Source organism: Electrona antarctica (assembly GCF_951216825.1).
Source record: "Electrona antarctica genome assembly, chromosome: 9".
NCBI classification, from domain to species: domain Eukaryota; kingdom Metazoa; phylum Chordata; class Actinopteri; order Myctophiformes; family Myctophidae; genus Electrona; species Electrona antarctica.
In genome coordinates, this window is record NC_136790.1 from 26,815,597 (window position 1) to 26,838,506 (window position 22,910).

Sequence of the window (22,910 nt, forward strand, 5' to 3'; positions counted from 1 at the left end):
CTAATGATTTTGGATTTATAGCATTCAAGAGCAGAGTGATTTTCCTATCTCTAAATAAGCTGTATAGTTATAGTCCAGGCCTTGCAGGAGGAAAAAGGCAGGCATATCAGTCTCCTGCACGTAGTTTGTGCATTGAAATGTGCAACAGCAGCAGATTCAGTCTGCATTTAATGAAACACACAAACATTTCACATGGGGGTCTCAAGGTGATAATGGAATTTGATAAGTATCGATTTTCCCAAGTAATTTTCACCCCTCTTACTGTACATCAAAAGGTCTTTGACAGCACCGTTATTTGTTTGAGATAAGGTTATCCATCATGAGATGGGAAACTGAAAGCACAAAAGATTCAACAGTGGTTTTTTTCCCCCTCGCTTTTTCTTAAAGAATGGTATTGCCCCCCTTTTTCTCCTTTGTCATTTCTCCCATTTATTATAGTTTCATTCTTGTTACCTTCTTATAACCATCAACTCCTTCATACTGTCGACTCCATTCTAAACTTGAGTTGATACACAACCCCCTGCCCAGCCCCCAAAGCCCCACCCAGCACACCTTTGATACAAACTACAACGACGACATCATGTAATCCTGCAGAGTGCTGCTCTGATGGGACCACCCTATTTCATATTTATACCTATGTGAGGAGGAGATGGTGCACTTGAGCTAGAGAATTCCCTGGCCTCCCACAAAAACGCTGCCACCCTTTAAACATTCAAGTCATGGTTCAGTAAGGTGCCTGCTGTCAATTTTATTTATAAACCTCCCTGGCCCAGTCTTTCATTCAGACAGGCACACTTCCACCCCAACCCCCCCCCCCCCCCCCCATCCCTGAACCAGCTTCCATATACGGTACACACGCATGGAGTGAGCTGCAGACAACGGCTGCTAGATATCCTCAAAGGAAGTGGGTAAACATGTCTCACAACAGCACTTAATGCAATCACTGGGCTAAAGAAACACATGCCTCAGCAACAACACGACGCAGCACAATTTGGGGTGTTACGGTGAATAAGAATGCCTCAATATGTCCCACAGCATGATGGAAAGTGTGTATTTCTTCTGAGAGCCACATCTCAGAAATTACCTTCCATTTATTTTGGTCCTTTCATGCCACTCATGCAACAGACGCTCGGGCTGTAACAGCTTGATGACTCCCTGGGTGTATGTCGGGACTCTCTTACAATAGGCTCTGAACTCACAAGCGCAAAGTGACGGTTCCCTATGTGGGGATGTGAAGTGGAGCCTTGATAAAAAAAACAGATGCCCTCGAGAATGCCAGGAGAACACTCACACTGTGTGGATCACAGTGACATAATGAGGACAATTGCATGAATTCCATTCCATTATTAATTTGCTGATTTAGTTCATGTAAGATCAACATTTTAACATGTGCATTCATGAGGCTGAGAATGTGCAGAGACATGCACTGGTACCCTTGCAGAATATGTTTTTCAAGACTCATTTGCATATACTGCATTCATAAATGACCTTTTTGACCCCACACTTCAGGTTTATTTATTTTTTAATTGTTACTGTTAACCCAGTGAAGTTGTTGTGCATTCATTCCTTTTAAAACAGATATAGCCTATGCAAAGCAAAGTCAAACATTTAGTAGTAAGGAATTTTATAAATAGTGACTTACTGTACATGCAGACTTACAAAGGCTGAAACTGCACTGGAAAGACGCAAAGGGTGTCTTGCCTCCAAGTACAGATATAGGGTCAGATTTCCTGATTTTTAAAAGCCAAACCGGATCCCGAATCAGCAGCCAAGGAATTTAGTAAATTCATGCACTTTTTTGTGATATGGCAAAATTATAGTACATTTATTTAATTATTGATCGTACAGAGGGTAAAATTATCATACACATACGATCATTATCGTACATCTAGCAACACTGATGGCTGTTCACGATGTTTTTTTAAATAGACAGATTGTCCCCCTGTAGTAACCTTGTTATGTTTCCTTTTTTGTTTTGTGGAACCACTTGTTTCTGGCTGAGAAGGTCCTCTGTGGCTTTCACCAAATTCTGCTGCAGGACAATATACATAGAAAGTTTAGCTCTGAATGGTCCAGCGGTTTGTGAGATTAGCTCTGTACACACACACACACACACACACACACACACACACACACACACACACACACACACACACACACACACACACACACACACACACACACACACACACACACACACACACACACACACACACACACACACACACACACACACACACACACACACACACACACACACACACACACACACACACGCAGAGAAACTACTTTTAGGTAAAATAATACATAACAGTAAATGTGTTTTGTAACATCAAGGCCCGTCATGGAAAAACTGTCATCCTGCTTTCTGTGAGTTTGAAAGACTAGGACTGAAGAGTTTGAAAACACTGACATTCACATACTGTTTGTTTTGTTATATATTGTGATAAACAAGACTGAGTTTTAAAGCCCCACTAGAATCTGTACTGCTCCTTACACCCAAGAGCCAATTGGCAAGTGGGGTGCCGGAAGAATGAATCTGCCAAATTGATTATGAGATATCTAGATTAGATTAGATTTATTATCCACAAGGGAAGATCATTTTGCTCAGGTCAATGCATACATTCAAGACAAGACAATACATAAATAACATTTATGTATACATATTTAGCAATGAAGCAGTATAATGTTGTGTACTGTTGTATATCCAGATCAGTCATTTTCAGGAGAGTACGCACATAACCATTTAGACTACTGCAATTTGCTAGTTTTATGTACAGTTAGTCAAATTGTGTGCCCATATTGTGCTAAAACTTGGAGCAATATGGTCTGTGCCAATTTGACTTACTGTACATTGCATCTTTTGCTAATGGAACTATTGCACAAGTTTAGTCTATTGCACTATTGCACAAGTGCTGAAATATTGCAGCTCTAAAGACTAAACCATGGTCAGCGTATTTGGTCAGATAACAAGCTCCCAGCTAGCAAATCATATGGCAGATCTCTGACAGTTTAAACTAGATTCTGAACGGTCACTCAGAGTACACTGCGATGGAATGACACTATGATTCTGCCTGGTGTTTGCGTAAAATATGTATTTTTCGAAACAAATTCACATTTCTCACATTTCTTTTGAGAGACAATGGAGGTATCAAAAATAGGATTTTATCTGGGCAGTCCATCTCTCTGATTTGTCAGTGGACCAGAGATTGAATAAAATATCTGTGACTCGGTTGGATGTGTTTGCTCAGTGATGCTTCAATTGCATTTACTGCCTTCGCAGATGACTGCTCTTGTATAGCCTGGTGGGAGATACAAAATCAAGCTACTTTCAAGCCCAGTAACTTGGTGTAGTGTTTATAGAGAAAGATATAGCAATTTTCTCATTTCAAGAGACCAATGAAATTTGAATAAGAAAGTTGTCAGAATACTTGAGAAATCCAAGCCCAAGCAATTGCGTTTCTGAGGAGATTCCATTCAAGGCAGTACATAATAATAGCATATTAATGCCGCAATGTTCTTTTCAAGTTAATGAGACACAAAATGACTAGGCTACTTAAAACATTTTGCGTTTCAGTGCAGTGCTCTACTACTACTACTGAGGAAGTGTGGGAATTCAATCATGTCGTGACTGTCATGCACTTCTCCCTGAGTGAGATGATGGGTCTAATCCAGTACTATTCAATCAAATGAAACTTTTTGGTCAAGCCATTTTTCAGTGTCACATTCTTTTACGTTTGATCCATGAGGTAAGCCTGTCCCATTGGCATCATCTATCATCATCAAGTCAAGCTGGGCTCCCCTGACCACAGCAGTCATTCTCTCGAGATGAATGCCTCCAAGGAACATCTGTCAGTCAAAGAAATGTGGACGCTTTGCTGCATTTCCTTCAATTAAGCTCATTGAAATTCATAAATCTTAATCTCCTCCTGCTTACACACTTGCGTGCATGCACTTGCAGTGCACTCCCTCTGTCTCTCTCTGACCTGACCAGATCACTGTTTTTCTACCCTCCCATTTAGCACTTATCTTGAGTCTGCACTTCCTGTTCATTAAATATTTACATAGAAACCAGATAGTTATTGTTGTTTACTCGTTATACCGTCTACTTTGTTGCACATACAATAGGAGTGATACACTTGCATTCTAATTCTGAGAGTTGAGCCAGAAGGCAAAGCTCTCTATCTACCAAGCAATCTTCGTTCCTACTCTCACCTATGGTCATGTAGTGTGGGTCATGACCGAAAGAATAAGGTCGCGAATACAAGCGGCCGAAATGAGTTTTCTTCGACGGGCGGCTGGCATCTCCCTTAGAGATAGTTCAGTCACACGAGAGAGACTCGGAGTAGAGTCGCTGCTTCTTCGCCTGGAAAGGAGCCAGCTTAGATGGTTCGGGCATCTGGTTAGGATGCCTCTCGGGCGTCTCCCTAAGGAGGTCCTCGAGGCACGTCCCACTGAGGAGACCCCGGGGCAGACCAAGGCGCAGTTGGAGGAAACACATTGACTCACTGGCCTTGGAACGTCTCGGGATACCCCAGGAGGAAGTCACTAATGTTGCTCTGGAGAGGGAAGTCTGGAACACTCCTGGTGGAGCTGTTGCCCCCGCGACCCGACTACGGATAAGCGGTTGAAGATGGATGGATGGATGGATGGATGGATGGATGGATGGATGGAAAGATGGATGGATGGACTGACAAATAGTCGTGGCTCTTCACTGACCTTGTACTGCAATATTACCACATTCAACCATCATCCATATTGTGGACATGTCAAAAATGTTCAAGGAAAATAGTAACAAAGGGTTAAAATAGCAGATCTACAAGCTCACGATGCATCACAACGTGATGTGAGCTTGCAGACCTGCAATGTCTTGCTACTTTTTACTTATTTTTTTAACTTGATAAAATGTTTTAAAGTTTAATATAGAGCTTAAGTGGATAACTGTTTTTTTGTGGCTTACAATAATATGCATGTTGTGTCATCAGATGCATTTAGATTGGGTCTGCTTTCATCATTGATTCACTGATTCAAGCTCTGCCAAATTTAATCTATGGCAAAGAGCCAGCATTCAAAATTGAGATTCTTTTTTCTTCTTTTTTAACAATGTAAAGCCAGCAGAGGAAATAATTAATTCAGTTTAGTGTTTACTTGGCATGTGTGCACCAGGGGTTGAGAGGTGTATATGCAAGAAGGTGATATGTTTTTTTCTTTTGCATAAACCTAAACAGCTCAGCAGTGTAGCCAAACGATTAGACCCTTGAGGTCTAATAGATGTTATATTCTAAAGACATCCTCTAATTACCAAAAGGAAAAATCATAATCAAAAGAGCTGGTGGTCTAACTGGATCTCCCCCTGAAAAGATCAGCACATTGAACAGCTGAGATAAAGTGTGTGTTCCCTAAAGAGGAAGGTAGAGCAAGACATGCAACAGATTTTGGGATGTTTTCTGTCACCAAAGGTTGAACACTATTCAGAAACGGAGGATAACAGCGTTAATTGAGGTCACAGCACTGAGGCGTATACTCTCCTTTCGACACAATTTTCTTTGGAACGGGATGTGCCCACAGGAACTGGGGGAAAATTGGAACAAATGAGCCCACTTCTCTTTAGAGAGTTAACAGTGGATTGGGAGAAATGGGATCGTTTCATCAAATTATATCGATGTTTAGTGTGATCCCCTCTTGCCAACAATAATAAGGACTTGCTGCCAAGGCGTAAAAAAAAAATAGGTGATTAATCTTTTGGTGTGTTCCACTCAATTACTCCATTTTCTCTACGGAGCAAATCACAGAATGAGGCTTAAGTGTTTTTTTTTTACATCCATATAATAAAAAAAGAATGTTAATTTCCAGTAAAATTACAGTTACCTACTGTTACTGTATATTTCAGTAGCAGTACGTATGGAGATGGTAACAAGATATTTACTGTACAATCTGTAGACAGATTACTATGCATCAACACAGTATTTAGGGTGCAATGGTTGTAGAAATTCTAAACCCCGTCTTCACTCGATCACAACATGTGACTGAATCACACCTTTTAAATAAAGAAGGAAAGTCAAACGGTTTGTTTGATTTCTCTTCCACTGTTCTTTCTCACCTTCAAAGTTCATTTGGGGCTAATGAACATGACGAGAGCTACACAGTCCCCAAGGCTTAAGGAAATATTTCATTTGTTTATGCTCACCATATGGTTGGGGCATCTTTTCATTTGGGACCTGTGAAAGTGTTACCTTCACATAAGACCTCTGGTGTATAACCCATTTTGGGCGGTAACCCCTTTCGGTGTTTTAAAGCATTATGTTATACTTTAGCTATTGAAAAATAGCAGATCTACAAGCTCATAGCGCGGCACCGAGTGCCGCGCTATGAACTTGTAGGTCTGCTATTTTTGAAAAATCGTGAAAATGTGCCTCAAATCTTTGAATATATTACAGAGTGAACATTTTAACTAAAATCTTTGCTTCTGGAAGGTCCCTGTAACAACATATTTTCAGATAGGGGTTGGCAGCCAATTACACATGATATTGGGGGTCCTTGAAATGAAACATGACAGAAAAACTGTCATGTTTTAGAAGACATTTGTAGAATCGAACTTGGGTCTAAATGGGATAATTTAGCTTGTGTGCTGAAACAGTTAATTATTGTGGAGTTGTTTCAGTTTGTATTTCAAAGGTACCGACAAATTATCATACAATTAAAAATATACACACAGATTGCACAGAAAACAATAAGAACCACAGAGGGCATTACAAATAAGTAATAGGAAATAAAAACATTGACATCACTTAACTAAAACAAGTAACAACATTAATCACACACCATTTAATCCTAGACTGTACTGTATGAATCAAACAGATCACGTATCCAGTTTGAGATACAGTGACATGCATTTAAAAGCACAGACTTCATAAAAAGGTAGCCAACACATGATATGATAGAAACTCATGTTTCTTCAATCAATTATTTACAGCGGAGTGAATGTTCCTCATGGACAAGGCAGTATCCAGACTCCAGGGGATTCTAAGGTTAATGGCATATACATACATTAATAAGCTGAAAGGCAGGAGGTCTTTCACAGTAACATAGCATTATTGTACTGTATATGCAGAAAATCTGAACTAAAAGCAAGCATGAGTTACAGAAGGGTATAGGAATACTTACTAATAAGCATGAGTTACAGAAGGGTATAGGAATACTTACTAATAAGAGGGGTCATAAATGCCAGTCATTGTCTTACGGCCGAGCTACACCGAGCGTGTTTGTGTGTCTGTTCGTGAAATTTACTGCGTACACGTACACGCTGCACGTAGAGAACCAACGTATGTCAATGACACCGGCTACACCAGACACACGGATAGCGTGCGTGGGCCCCGGATACGCGTGCTCTAAAAATAGGATCTGTATTTGCCGTTATTGTTTATTACCGGTATTTGATTAGCTTGCATTTATAGGTATGGCCCTGCAAAGCAAGCCTTTAATAGCCATGATGTCGACTCTGCACCAACCACATTCTAAAATGTTTTTAGAATTTGGCAGTCCCTCTGATCCTGTGTTGTAGCAGATACTAGAGTCTGGGCTTAACTTCAAATACAGTACAGCAGCATCATCAAAGAGTGTTATTCACACTCACTGTACACCTTTGCATGCAGCATATTCCCGTAGTGCGCACGCGCGCGCCACACACACACACACACACACACACACACACACACACACACACACACACACACACACACACACACACACACACACACACACACACACACACACACACACACACACACACACACACACACACACACACACACACACACACACACACACACACACACACACACACACACACACACACACACACCCCGATTGAAATGGTGGACTCTGGGCCCTATTTTGTAGCCAAGACGTGCATTTAGCATTGCACACGGGGCATTCCCGTGGCCAAGTTGCTATCTTCCGCCACCAGCCTTATCCCTAAAACACCTGCGCTAACCGTTACATTATGCACAGGTGGGGTTTGGGCGTGGTATTAATAAAACCAATTACCATGTCAGATGACATGGTAGAGCAGGCTGTGCAAGCCATTATGCCTAGTGCTATCTACACTCTCCCTCTCTGCCCATGGAAGAGCAAAGAGGCAGTCCGACATTGATTGCCCCCTGCTCTGAAAACTGCCATCATTACACCCATCATAAAAAAACACCACCTTGGATCCGGAAGTCCTCACCAACTACAGGCCCATATCAAACCCCCATTTTCCTATCAAAAGTCCTTGAAAAGGTTGTACAGGTTCAGAAGAATCAGAACCACCTCAACAATCTCACGGAGAAATTCCAGTCTGGTTTCCGCACAGTTTATAGCACGGAAACAGCTCTGGTCAGGGTCACAAATGACCTGTTGATGGCAGATATGCTTGACTTAACTGCTACATTCGACACTGTGGATCACCACATCCTCCTCAACCTTCAGGACCGAATTCAAGATCTACCTTCTGACCCATCAGTTCCTCCACGGCAATGCCCCCAAAAAAACTTCTCAAACTCAAACCCTCCACACAAAACCTTTGCTCATCCAACACCAACCTTCTTGCTCTTATTTTCTTTCACAATGTTTCAAATATATTTTTCAATGAACTGTTCCTTTTTCTACAAAAATAAAAATACTATGAAATGCTCCTTTAATTATCACAATACAATGAGGTAAATTGCACATTAAATGTCCAAAAAGGGTGTTTTGTGCAGTAACTTGGAGGTATGGACAGTATATGTATCACTCAAGCATGTTTAGTATCTCTCCCTGGCTAGTAGCCCGGCCTAGAATGTCCGTGATCATACATATATTTCATATATTCCTTATACACAGCCGCTCATGTGGTCGGTGCTCCGTGTCTACTCACCCATTAAATAAGACTTGCAGAGTCAGATATTGTCCTCTACTTTCATATCCATATGAAAGTTCTGGCAGAAAACATTAGTTTAGTCAAATATCTCCACTTTTCCACGGGATTCACACGGACACCATTCACTCCGGTCGATGGGCCCAGAATGACAGCAGGACTGAATTTACCAAAACGTCCTGTTGATCACCACAAAACGTCATCACAAATTGACCAGGGAAGCAAAAATGTTGGCTGGTGGTGTGATTAATTATCCAGGTCTGTCAATTGTGTGCCACAAACATTTGTGCTTCCCTGGTCAATTTGTGATGACGTTTGTGGTGATCAGAGGAAGTTTTGGTAAATTCAGTCCAGCTGTCATTCTGGGCCCCTTTAATATTTTCCCGGAGAGAATGTTTTCCGCGTGAATCCCGTGGAAAAGTGGAGATATTTGACTAAACACACATTTTCTGACTCCAAGTCTTAGGAATTATTTAATGGGTGAGTAGGCTACTGAGTACACACGGAGCGCCGACCACATTCATGCCCTGCAAGTCGTGCAGCTAACTGGGAGCACCGATCTATGGCTCTTACTGGGAGCACCGATCTATGGCTCTTACTGGGAGCACCGATCTATGGCTCTTACTGGGAGCACCGGTCTATGGCTCTTACTGGGAGCACCGATCTATGGCTCTTACTGGGAGCACCGATCTATGGCTCTTACTGGGAGCACCGATCTATGGCTCTTACTGGGAGCACCGATCTATGGCTCTTACTGTGCAATACATGAAATGTACGTAACATCAGAGACATTCTAGGGCTACCTGGCTAGCAACAGGTGAGAGATGCACTAAAAAATAAAAATGTACCTCTTCAGTCACTAGAACCCAAAATAGCATGTTCCTTATAGCAAACTAAATAATCACAGTGTTTAAACATCACATAAATGATGTACACAAAATAAATGCTGCCAACTTGTGGCTAATGCATCAATTAACATACTGTAAACATCAGTTGAGTTAAATCATCCTAATTGTCTCACTCACCGCTGATCAATGAATGAATGGCTCAGAACTGCAAAATCACCTGGCTGGTCAGTGATTTGCAACACATTCGGTCGGTCTCACACTGCTCAAGCGGTTTGCTAAAGATATTTCTCTCTGTGTGTTTACAACAGCACATGAAGAACCAGCATGTGTTTCTGAACAGGAACAGGAAGTAGAATACCACTGGGCTGGACATAAAAGGCTCACAGGCTCACGGATTGGTCACTTAGGGAGCCAATCACAGAGTCAGGTAGTTTTAACCCTTTGCTGAAACCTATCAAACACCTTGTTGTTTGCTTTGGAACTTTTTTGTTTTGTTTTTTCCTTTCATGTATAGGCCTATAGCTTGTTTTCCATTTTAAACAAAATTGTAGAGCAACATTTTAGGTATAATCGTATAACTTAAATGTACTGTATGTTATTTAAAAAGCATTTTTATATCATGTTTACACTATAAATCAACTGAAAGTGCGTATTCATCCCATGAACTATTTTTAATTCAGGCTGGGTGCTTTCAAGCCTGGGTTACATAGCGGGGAGCACAGCACACAGGAGTATAAATAAATCTTTGAAAATAGCAGATCTACAAGCTGCAATGTGATGCTTTGTGAGCTTGTAGAACGGCTTTTTTCAAATGGCAGAAATGTATATAGGGCTGAAGTGGTTAATGTATGTTTTGTAATATTAATCAAAAAGTAACTAGTAACTAAAGTTTTCAAATAAATGTAGTGGAGTAAAAGTACAATATTTGTATTATACAGTATATATATTGGAAATTGGAAATACTCAAGTAAAGTACAAATATCTCAAAATTATACTCTAAGTACAGTACTTAAGTAAATGTACTTTGTTACTAATTAACGGGTAGCCGGTAGTGCCAAGGCCCTAGGGATAGGGCAGGGCGAAAGATAGGGCCCAGATCTATGTTCACAACCACACAAGTCACCTTTAAGCAAAAGGAATTGATGATGCCCACATTTGTCAGCTCAAGCCAAGGCTCCAGTGGTCTCAGGCACACAGAACAGATCCCCCCCCCCCCCTGTGAACCTGAGAAGTGCACTCTACAGGCTGCCTGTCAGCTGTCTTGTGGTACTTGCAGAGGGCTCATAGTCTTTTTAATTCTCAGCCAATCTTCTGTCCATCACACCATTTTATCCCTACTTTAGAGCTCAGCTCGGGTCCACATGCTGTCACTTTCTGACATATCTCACAGCCTACACCTCGACAATAGGAGAAAATATTGTCAGCAACCCCCCACAACCCCATCCCAACACGACTTGAGTATGAACAACAAATCATATCTGAGCTGAATATAGGGCCCTTTGAAATAACAACAAAAGATCATGCTCTGCAATGCATGTAGCCTACTGTACTGTACAGTATGTTTGTGTTTAGTTTATTTAATTGCCCTGAGAGAGAAATCGCTCTGACTTTGGTAGTCATATTATGTGAAGATAATGAGCAGAGGTGTAGGCGACATGACATGCTTGAGCCTATAGGCAAAGGTAAAGAAGCCATTCCTTGAATGATAAAGGTTCACACAAGATTTCCCATGAATAAAGGATTAGCTACCAGCCATGAAGCTCTTTTCCAATTACTTTGCATATTTATGTCTAAGTTTTGCACTACCAGAACAGCAAGTTTTTAGATTGTGCAGCGCACTTTTACAAAATGGAAATGAAGGTTGCATATTTCACATGACAAAAACTGTAAGGTGAGCTGTTACATATTGAAATTTTGTGAAGTGAATGTGAACATTTAATAATGTTTATGAAATCTAATACAATTAATTCAATATTATTTTTTGCATATTGTAGTTTACTCTAGAATATCAATAATACTACTAATATGTACAATATACTTATACAATATGTAACTTTGACTTCATGGGACTCTTCTAAACTCAAAGGTATGTGATTTACACAATTATGAGCAATTATAAGCTATTTGTGGCTATTTAGTGAAACACATTCATCTGTGAGCCAATGTCAGAAAGGTTGCAGTGAGCTCTGGAGGCTGTCATGATTAGCCTTGGATCATTCAAGACAGTCTTTAATGCTAAAGATAAACTACCTAATCCAGTGTGAATTTAATTGGCACAGGACCGGATCTTCACTCCTGATATCAACTTAGAGTACTTGAGTGTACACACATAACTTTCATCAAAGGTTCCAACTCTTCAAAATGTTGCACTGACTGAAAGTGAGACCGACAGCCGCCCCTTCAAATAGCCTACCTGCATTGTATTCAGCAAAGACGATGCTTTACGTCTGCATAATAATCCTATTTACTTGAAAGATTATGCATCTGCCACGGCTCTCAGTTTGGAGACTGGCTTTATCAACAGCAAACCGTGACTATTTATGCAATTTTACAGGCCCAAGTAGCTCAAGGTGCTTCTTTTCAGATTATGGGTACTACAACCGTTGTATCAGTAGCCTAGTTCTGTGACGCTCATACAGAAAATAAATAAATGAATGTTTGTACAGTATGTGTGAGTGGGGGGATGTGTGTGTGGAGGGGGTGCGTGCACATTTGCTGTCCGGAGGCCATCAAAAAATAGAAATACTGTATGAAACTGAATAACTTAACTCATACACTTCTTTTGACCCAGAATTATAATAGCAAACTATTAATTTGATTCTGTTATTCAGCTCTAAAGTGTCAAAATGTCATTCAGTGTAACTAATACAATAATGAAATAAAATGTTCAAATCCATCCTTGAACAAGAAGGAGAGGTAAATCCATCCAAAGTTGAACATAAATGAACACCCATTGTATAATTGTGCTAGTACTCACGCCAACATTAAAAATGGGTTATACTGTATAGTGTCGCAGTCGCAGAAGAAAAAAAAGGCATGGTACAACACTTTTTCTTTTTCTTTTGCGGCTTACGCCTTTTATTGGTTTTTGAAGGGACAGACAGTAGGCTGACAGGAAACGGGAGAGAGATGGGGGAAGACATGCAGTAAAGGCCGTGTCGGGCTCGGGAGTCGAACCCGCGGCACACTGCGACTGGATTGCCAGTCGGGTGCCCAGACGGTTACGCCACCGCCTGGGCGGTACAACACCTTTTGTTTTGTTTTTCTTCTTACTAATAATTATTTGATCGGCCCAAAACATTGTGTTTATTGTCATGATTTGTCACGAGCCGAGTTGGCTTTGTCCACGCCGTAAACGTCTTTAAATAAATACTTTTTGAAATATGGGGAAAATGAATGGGGAATTCTCTTCTGGGGCTCGTGAAAGGGGGTGGGACTGCGACGCTCTATACTATAGTCTATCTAAAAGGTATTTAAAAACGTAATGTCATTCAGTGCAACACAGGTAAAAAGCTGTGTTTCTGTGTTTGAAAGCATATTACAGTACATGATGTTATTGCGACTGTAGGTCGCATTTACTATGAAAACCTGCATTTCCGTGTGTCACGCCACACCTCCATATGGTCACGCCTCGTGACATCACGCCTCCATATATGGTCACGCCTCATGACATCACGCCTCCATCTATATGAAGCTGACCTGTTCTGACATTCCATACTGTATGTTGATCCCTCCCCGCCCGTCCTTCCTCTTCGATGTCTCCCTTTTGACTGATTCAAACTCTAGACGGGCCAGCCCCAAAGTTATTAGTGCAGCCACGCCCGGCAGCCGGCGAAAAATAGAGTTCTCAACAGGTTGGTCTGGGTAGCCACTGGGTAGCCACTGTGTTGTTCTGCGGCTTGACACTCTCTTGGGAGGGGAGGGTGGGAACAGTAGGGAAAAAGTTTAGTTCCTGTGCTAGGGGAAGCCTGTGTTGCTTGCTTCGTTGCTTCCTAGTTTCGCCTAGCCAGACAACAATTGACCATAACCGCGGGCATCTTGCCATTATGTTAATGGCAGGGTGGTAACTAGGTGCAATTTGCTATTGACAGCACATACATCCAAAGAGAAAAGTCCTATCTGATTGTGTTATACGACGTGAAACTCATCAACATTGCAGCTGTAGGCCTACGAAAAGATTGAATTATCCTCTTTCTATCTGTTTGTTCCATAAAAATCCACTCCATTCCTCCATTCCGTGCACTGCAGGTGATTCTTTTTGTGTTTGAGTTTGGAAGTGCTCGTTGGATATCACAGCCCTGCATATAGTCAATTCCACAATCTCCAAATGTTATGGAGTCGGAACTACACCTCCCGAAATCCGAACACGGAAGCTGGCATCTGTTCGTCATTTCTGTTCATAAAAATATATTTTAATATATCTTAATTTTATATGATTTTGATTTATATTAGGAGAAATTTGCGTGACTAAAGATGAAACGGAAGCGGGGAGGGGGGTCACAACCGCTCATCCGTGCTCATGCAGACTATACAACGGAAGCATTTGAAAATAAATTGTCAACAGTCAGTCAACAGTCTGGCCACGCAAGACTACTTTCTTCCTGTAGTTTGTCAGGTTTGGGGCGTGAAACATTTAAGGTTTCCCCACACTGTGTTTTGGTTCCTTTGCGCCTGGCTGAACTATGAAGCCTGATTTATACATACAGTTGTGTGCTAGTGTCTCTCACCGAAAATAGCAGATCTACAAGCTACTGTATATCGGCTAATCAGAGGTTCCACAGACATGATTTTACAGACTAATATCCGAGGGCACTGGCAGATTCGTCCGGTTTCCAGGCTACAATTTTACCACAGCAACCGTGTTTAGTGGCTGAGTTGTTTCCATGTTTGACATGGTAATTTAGCTGCACTGATTGATTGATTGATTGATTTAATACTTTATTAGACATGTAAACAGCACGAGGTACAGTCACATTTAGGCTACAAGGATAAAAAAGGATCAGCTGCCTTATAACCCCTTGGGAAGACCAATCACCACAAGCTTATCACCCTCACAGCCATGGCAAAAGCTGGGGATTTGATAAAAGATTAAAAAAACGACTAGTTGGAGGGTTTCAATGTGAATTTTTATTGAGTCTTATCATCTCATAGAGATATTTTGCATGTTAATACAACGGTATTCAGATTCTAAAGCAACGTAAGTTTGCTAAGCAACAAGAAACAAACAATTTTTTCAATAGGGGGGGGGGGGGGCAATACAAACATTTTCTGAAATTCTCATCACAAAATTGAAAATGTGGAAAAAAAGGTTACACAAATTTAAATAAATGGTCAACTGTTACTGGAGAAAGAACCATGGAACCATTTGTTTCTCAAATCTGATCTCTAAGACTGACTGATTGACTGATCAGATTATATTTGTGTAAGCCTATCATACACATGTGTGCAACTAAGTATAATTCACGATTCAACATCTTTAGAAATCAGATTTGAATTGCATTTCAAACCACCTGGGAAAATGGTTCAAATCAAGTGCAATACATGCTCCTTCTGAAGTCCGAACTGTCAGGGAGGTGATAACTTCCTTTTTAACGTCATTCTGATAACTTGTTTTTCCGGACACTAGTGTGCCCTACTATGTCCAAAGTAGTTCAGAAAGCCTGTCTGAAACGGAAGATTTTTCCGACATCGGAAGGAATATGTAGGCTACAATATTGACCTTTAGTTTCCATGTGCTTCTTTCACGGTTCAGAATTAATAAAACCAATCTGATTCCAATCTGGATACGCCACAAATCTGGCCTGTCAGTGTGAACACAGCCGTAATGATTCTTTACACTGTTTACAGTAACAATCAAAACATTTAAATGAAAGAACATCTCTGATACTGTATATCAACAGTTAACATAACTAATTGAGACATTAACAAGCATGATTGAGACATTAACAAGCATATTGAAATAAAGCATATTGAAATAAAAAGGTGCAACTTAGAACTTACAACTGTATATACAGTATGGTAGTAAACATATCCCTGGTAGCTTGGATATGTTTGATCCATTTTTGTTATCACAGTGTTTCTGCTTCATACATTGCTGACAATAGCTGAAAGGAAAGAAATATAGCAACTGCCGTTGTTGTAAAAAAACAATTTAAAGTTAGAATGACTCTTAATATATTTACCAATAATAGTGTGTGTGTGTGTGTGTGTGTGTGTGTGTGTGTGTGTGTGTGTGTGTGTGTGTGTGTGTGTGTGTGTGTGTGTGTGTGTGTGTGTGTGTGTGCGCGTGCGCGCGTGCGTGCGTGTGTGTGTGTGTGTGTGTTGTTTTGCACACTGGCTTTTTAATTTGCGTAATATGTTAAAACATCAGCTCAATAGTTTATTGAACACCTAGGAATAAAAGTGGTATCAAAGAGGTTAAAGGGTGTATTTTTCTGTGTAGGAGTGTGCTTTTGGACACTGACTAACAACATTCATGTGTCCACTTGACAGCCTGATTTAAAGGATGAAGAAATTGATTGAACCTCTTCAAACAGGATGCTAAGAGCATTACTCATTTCATGATGACAGATTTGTGTAGAGTCCTTTGCAGAGGGTAGTTCCATCGATTCAGACCTCAATAACAAGTGCTTCTCCTTTGTCCTCTTAATTTGTCTGTTTTGATGTGCCATTGCCCTTTTATTAATGATGACAGACCAAATGTTTTTTGCTTTGCTTGTATGACTCTCATATCTGTCTCACCCTCATCTCAAATAGCACATTGAGAGTGTGTTTAAGCGTAAGGTAATGAGAAATATCTTGCGTTTGAAAAACGTAAACCTATGTTTAGGTTTTAAAGCTGCTAAGGCATGCCCATTGAAATAAAAAATATATAGAATGAACATGATCCATACGTAGCATCACTGTACTTCCGTATTAAACAGGGAAGAGGAAATACATAAATCAATTAATGAGGGCTCTGTGATGCATTTGTGACACATTTGTTTGATGCTGACGTATATAATTGAATGGTATCCAATATCCATAGCAGTACAGTACGTCATCAGTAGTGTCATCAGTAGAGTAGGTGGCAATGGAAGTAGGGCTCTGTGGACATATCTGTACTATAATGTATTAACTATTAGCCTATGTCCATGGTCGTAGCACAACAAAATCAACAAACCTAATTGACTAGTGTAAGAAACTCTCTCTCTCTCTCCCCCCCCTCCCTACACTTGCTTGGTATCTAATGCACCTCCTGCCTTCACCTACTTTATCTGTACAGTGTGGTGGCAAATGATCTCCTTGTTACACTTATATTAGAATGTAAAGAAACAATATTTTTACATAAGTATGACACAAGTATGTCTAAATAACATTGTACTTCAATAAAAAAAACTGCCCTTTTGCAAATTAAATCTACAATCAATAATGCTTTTCAGACTGGGTGACAGAACAGTAGCCTATAAGGCAAGGCACCTTTGTCTCTAGTCTAGAGCAGTTTTCCTCATCAGCTTTTAATTTTGGACCCTTGTCCATAAAGCTGCAAACTCATTCCTCAAGTTGCAAGACATTACCCAAGTGTTTCTTTATGTGTAAAATGAATGTGAATAAGAACAGAACCAAATCGTTGACTTTCTGGCAGCATTCACTTTTCTATACCGTTGTGAGCAGTGATAACAAGTCAAGAACCAAAGTTCTGGACTTGAGTTTAAAGTTGAGATCAGTTAAAACATGATGATGGGAAACCCAAAAAATGCTCCAGTGACTTATGCATTCATAATAATCAAAAGTAAGTGGGCTCGAACTAAAGCTAATAATAACCTTCATTAAGACTTGAGCATCATACTGGTGCTGAAATCAAAGGTGATTTTAGTTTTATCGGTATATGGCTGTTGCAAATGGTTCCACAGTACATTTTGTGGTTACAGCCCATTGCTGAATAATGGTTTATTACACAATTCTGAAATGTAGAAGCAACTTTTAAAATATAAGGATGCATTACAAATAAATTAAGGTATTGTAATTTCAAGGTATTGTAATCTATAAAGTCAACATTGAACAAAACATACAAAACATTAAAACAAATATCTTTCTTGGATCTGAATGAACATGTCCTTTTGAGTTGAGACCTGTAAAAGAAGAAAAGCAGGCTAATATTAGCTCTAATGGCACACAAACCTAGTCATGCAATGACGCAGAGAAAGAACGGTCAAAAACATGTCTCCGTCCAGGTCTCACAATATAGAGCTTTAGCATCGAATAAGCAAAATTAAGATCTAGTATGCATGCAGATGTGAAGTTGCTTGTAAATAGCTATATCATGTTACGACACTGGTTCTCAAACTATTGGACCCTGGCTGCGGGCCACATTGAGAAATGGATTAAAAATGTATATTATTATGTTTTTTTATGTAATAGTCTTTGACAATTGACAATAACGACAATTGGTTAAATAGCACGACATTCTTTTCCCCCTCTTTTCACTTTGAAAACCACTGTAATAAGAAATGCTGTCTCTTACTTGACATCTTTGGTATCCGGATGGGACCGCTGCTGCTGCCATCACCTCCGTCCGTGAGCGCTTTAATCTCAATGAGGTAGTCCTCTCCAGAGGGAATCTGCAGCTCCACACTGGTCTTATTGGTCTCCAGCACGTTAGTTCTGCCATACCAGTTCTGACGGTACACAACCTGAGGATGAGACAGAGAAAGAGCGAGGGTCCCAGAGCTATCATTCTAAAATCCTAAAAATCTGAGAAATGAAGAAGCCAACACAGTAGCCCTGAAACATGACTGTCATGATTATCATGACAGTCATGGTGCAACTGCAGCCTGTTTTACGCAATCGCTACATTTACAGTCAAAACGTGTATATAAACATTCCGATTTCAAATATAAAGTCCTCGCCACATGTGCCACGGGTGTTAGAAATTTGCTGGTACAGCGATTAGCATTGCTGCATCCCGCGTTGTTTAATAAAAAGCATTTTTATCCGAGCGCCCCGGCTACTTTTCTCAAACGGGGTTTGTTTGGGAAATTCACAGTTGCACACCGAGAGCGCGCTCGTCTATTAGTCTGTATTGGCAGTGCGGTCAGCGTGCCTATATCGAACACATCGAGTGCCACACTCCTCCCGACCGATAGGGGCGCGAAGTTGAAAGTCAATGGCAAAAAAACAGCTCTGATAAAAATGCTTTTTATTAAACAACGTGGGATGCAGCAATGCTAATCGCTGTACCAGCAAATTTCTAACACCCGTGGCACATGTGGCGAGTACTTTATATTTGGAATCTGAATGTTTATGTACACGTTTACAATGTAAATGTAGCAATCACGTAAAACAGGCGGAAGTTAAGCCATGACGCTCGTGAAGTACGTCATGTGAACCATGGCTACCAACATTTTACAGTGAAAAGCGATTCAAGCTGCTGGCAGATACCTAGATTGGTAGAGCAGTGTGTGCAATCAAATACAGTTGGGTGCCACCGATATTGTCCCTTATCATTTGACCCATTTAGGCCTGACCTCAAAATTTTAAAAAAATCCTTCTAAATCCTCCAGTTTTCTGAAATAAATATTTTCACGATTTTTCAAAAATAGCAGACCTACAAGCTCGCAGCGCGCCACTCGGTGGCGCGCTATGAGCTTGTAGATCTGCTATTTTTCAATAGCTAAATTATAACAATGTTTAAAACACCAAAAGGGGTTCCCGCCCAAAATGGGTTAACTGTCCTTTTGCGCAGATCACGCAAACCTCAGCAAAAAGAAAAGGACAATATTGATGGCCTCCAACTGTACCATCCTCTATATACTGTACAGTACCTTTGTGTATTGCATTCGTGTACAGTATTTCAGCTTAGTGCAAAATACCAGATGTAATCATGGGTTAACTTTCATAACAGGTCAAAAGAAACATACCGTAATAATAAGGCAGTGAATAGCCAAAATTCACTGCAGCAAATTAAGTCTTAGAATAGAGGAAAAAATATATTTCTTTAATTCACTGAAGCACCATCGCTGAATTATTAAACTGTTCTGCTCCACACACACTGTAGACCTTACAAAAGGGCTTTCCAGATTCTTTATCAAACGTGTTGACAGAAATGAGCAAGTTTATGTATCTCTGGGCAATTTGCAATCATACAGTAAAAAAAATAAAAAGGTGAATTGCATTATCAAAGATACTGCTCTCTTTTACATAATATGCAAAGTGAATAATAAGATTCATTGTTGTGCTGGTTGGATGAAGCTGAATTCCCTCTGTGGCACGATGCTATTCAGTTTATCACCTGGAACAGATCTTTTAATTTTGAAAGGCCAGACAGGGCCAATCCATAATGTGACACTGGAGTGCTGAAGACTATCTTTCCACTGCAATGAGAGAACCATTTATTGAGGTGACAGCTGCTGAGGCTGTATTTGTTTCCCCAGTTCCAGATTTCAGCTATTACTCTGACAAACTCTCACCTTGTATCCTGTCACCTCAGACTCATTTTCCATCGCCTTGACGTGTTCCCAATTTAGAAAGATCTTGGAGTTGGTCAAGTTCCACTCAATATTCCCAGGGGGCTGACTTGGAGCTACAAGATATGTAATTATACAGTCACATGTTACTAGCAAATACAGATAATTAATTCCAACATTATCTCATTATGTTTAAGGTATTTCAGTAATCAGTCTTTATTTAATCACCCTGTATTTCTGTAAAATGTGCATTTCATTTCCTAGCGTGCTTTCAATACATCCAAAAGCTAGGCAAGAACATGTCATGTCAAAATTCTGGAATCGGATTAAAGCAGAATGTCATCTTCACAACACCTCAAAAGAAGCATACTGTAGTAGTACAAATGTATGCGGTTGTCTTTCTATCTTTCTCAAACAATGGTTGGTGGGAGTAATGTTTGTTTAGGTATAATGTTTGCTTGATGTCAGGTAGCATATAGTAGCATATAGTATATAATAGCATATAGTATACAGTACATGAAAATGAATACAGTACAACGTAAATAATAAAGCATTCTGATTGTGTTCTGTACCAGCTGTAGACTCACGTGGTTTTTTGGTGGTGATGTTAAACACAGGGGTGGAGGGTCCCAGTCCAGCACTGTTCAGGGCCTTGACTGAGATGAGATACGCTGTGCTTCCCTTCAGGCCAGAGAGCAGGGCTGCTGTTTCCTTGACCCTGACTCTTTCTGCTTCACTCTCTAGAGTCCCATCTTCCCAACAGAGAACCTGGCCCAAAACAAACAAACAGGAAAACAGTGGCAGTTATATTTCTAGACAACTTAAGTGGCAACATAGCCTGGCTACATCGAATCGCTAGCCACGACCATAAAAACAAATGCTCTGGCGAATAATAGAGTGAAACGAAATTAAATTTCACGCTTATAGTGTCAGGCTAGTGGCATGTGGCACCAACTAACGGAAGACAAAACTCAATGACCCAATTACTGTCCCGCTAAAGCGATACTTTGCCCATTTTAGACATCAGATTCTGTTTACTTGCAGAGTAAAACATATACTTTTATTCAGCGACACAGCAGGCAGGACATACAACGTTTCGACCATGAGGTCTTTCTCGAGTACTTAAAGACCTCACGGTCGAAACGTTGTATGTCTGTGTCGGCGTGTCACTGAATAAAGCTTTTCTGGAGCATTACTATCCCATGATAAACCTTTTGTTTGTGTTGTGTCTAGAATGAGTAGTGGAAAGTCACTCATTCAAACACACTTCAACAAGCTTTTTTCACAGGATGTTATACTTGATAAGTAACATCCCATTCTGTGCCTCTAGTGACAGATTTGACATCCCCACCAATGATGGCAGGTAAATGTTTGAGCTTGTGTACCCACAGCCCCCTTGGAGGCATCTAGCAGTAGAAATGGTACCATCCTGTAGTAAAAAATAAACATTAAAAACCATCCTAGTATTGTGAGCTTAGTCAAGATCAATATATTATGGGGACATGGTGTGTAAGGTGTGTCTTGTAGTCCCAAAGAGTCCAGCTATGAAATTGTTTTATTGGCAGTAAACATGCATCACGAATGTTGAAATGTGAATCATCATGCTTAGTTTTTTGTTGCAGTTAGTGCAACATTTGAATCACATCTTAGTGAATGTTGTAGATCTGATGATTTCCGCAAATGTTCATCCAGATTCCCAGAATAGCTAGGACGCTATGATTTAAGTGTTCAACTATAATGGCTGGCATTAGGGAGACTCTATCACTGAATGCACGATCGCTTTCACTTCAAAGTGTGCATCTCACTTATCAAGTAGTCTGGTGAATTTCAATGTCTTAAACAAGAGACATTGATTATCAGTGTTTATCAGACATTGGTATATCAGTTTTTCTTTCTCCATATTACAACTATTTTCATCACAAAGGGAAGGACACAATTCAAAGAGATGATGTTCTGGTGTCTCCCAGGGTCCGCTCACATGCTGTGAGCTTGTAGGTCTGCTATTCTTGCCTAATGAGAATAGGGACTCTCGGTTCATGTGGTTAGAGATCCCTTTATCTAATAAAAAAACGCTCTGTTGGTGGTCAAAGAAGGCTAGGGACACAGGTGCGCCATATCCAATTATTGTATAATTATTGTTATCCCTGTCGTCTAAGGTGACTTTTAAAATTGAAGGCCGAGCATTGAGCATATCATTATTTATTTTTCATAGTAAACCAGTAAGAGCGGCAGACTGCTGGGCGAGCGCTGGCACTTTGGCATGGGGGGTCAGATCAACATATGGAATTAATTCTGTACTGGCCATATATGGAGCGTGTCTTCAGTGTACAGGGTTTGATGAGGTCAGATCAACATATGGAATGTCAGAACAGGTAGGACGGGTGGGGAGGGATCAACATATGGAATGTCAGAACAGGTGGGGCAGGATCAACATATGGAATGTCAAAACAGGTCAGCTCCATATACAGTATGGAGATCTAAGGGTTTGAGCTCAGATGTAGAGTTGCTGGCCAGCTCCATATATGCAGATCTAGGTGATGATCCAGTCTTCTCCATGCACTGTATGGTTATCCAGGGTTAGATGAGGTCAGTGTTGTGATCTTCATAATGGAGATGACCATATATGGTGGCATGACGTGTCACGAGGCGTGATGTCACGTGACCATACATGTATATGGAGGCGTGACCATATGGAGGCATGATGTCACAAGGCATGACCAT

At 40.5% G+C, this 22,910-nt stretch overlaps 2 protein-coding genes across 2 annotated transcripts in view; both read right to left on the reverse strand.

The window, feature by feature from the left end:
* Positions 1-10,050, reverse strand: part of LOC306928888 (contactin-4-like) — a 215,373-nt gene extending 205,323 nt beyond the window's left edge. Inside the window, exon 1 of the mRNA XM_079509172.1 lies at positions 9,922-10,050. The gene's annotated coding sequence lies outside the window, so the exon portion shown is untranslated. The remainder of the gene's footprint in view (positions 1-9,921) is intronic.
* The window catches only part of cntn6 (contactin 6), a gene marked incomplete at both ends in the record, with an annotated part of 65,378 nt that overhangs the window by 8,261 nt on the left and 34,207 nt on the right, over positions 1-22,910 (reverse strand). The window contains 3 exons of the mRNA XM_079510627.1: positions 18,248-18,416; positions 20,193-20,305; positions 20,777-20,957. Coding sequence (XP_079366753.1) covers positions 18,248-18,416; positions 20,193-20,305; positions 20,777-20,957 — 463 coding nt within the window. The remainder of the gene's footprint in view (positions 1-18,247; positions 18,417-20,192; positions 20,306-20,776; positions 20,958-22,910) is intronic.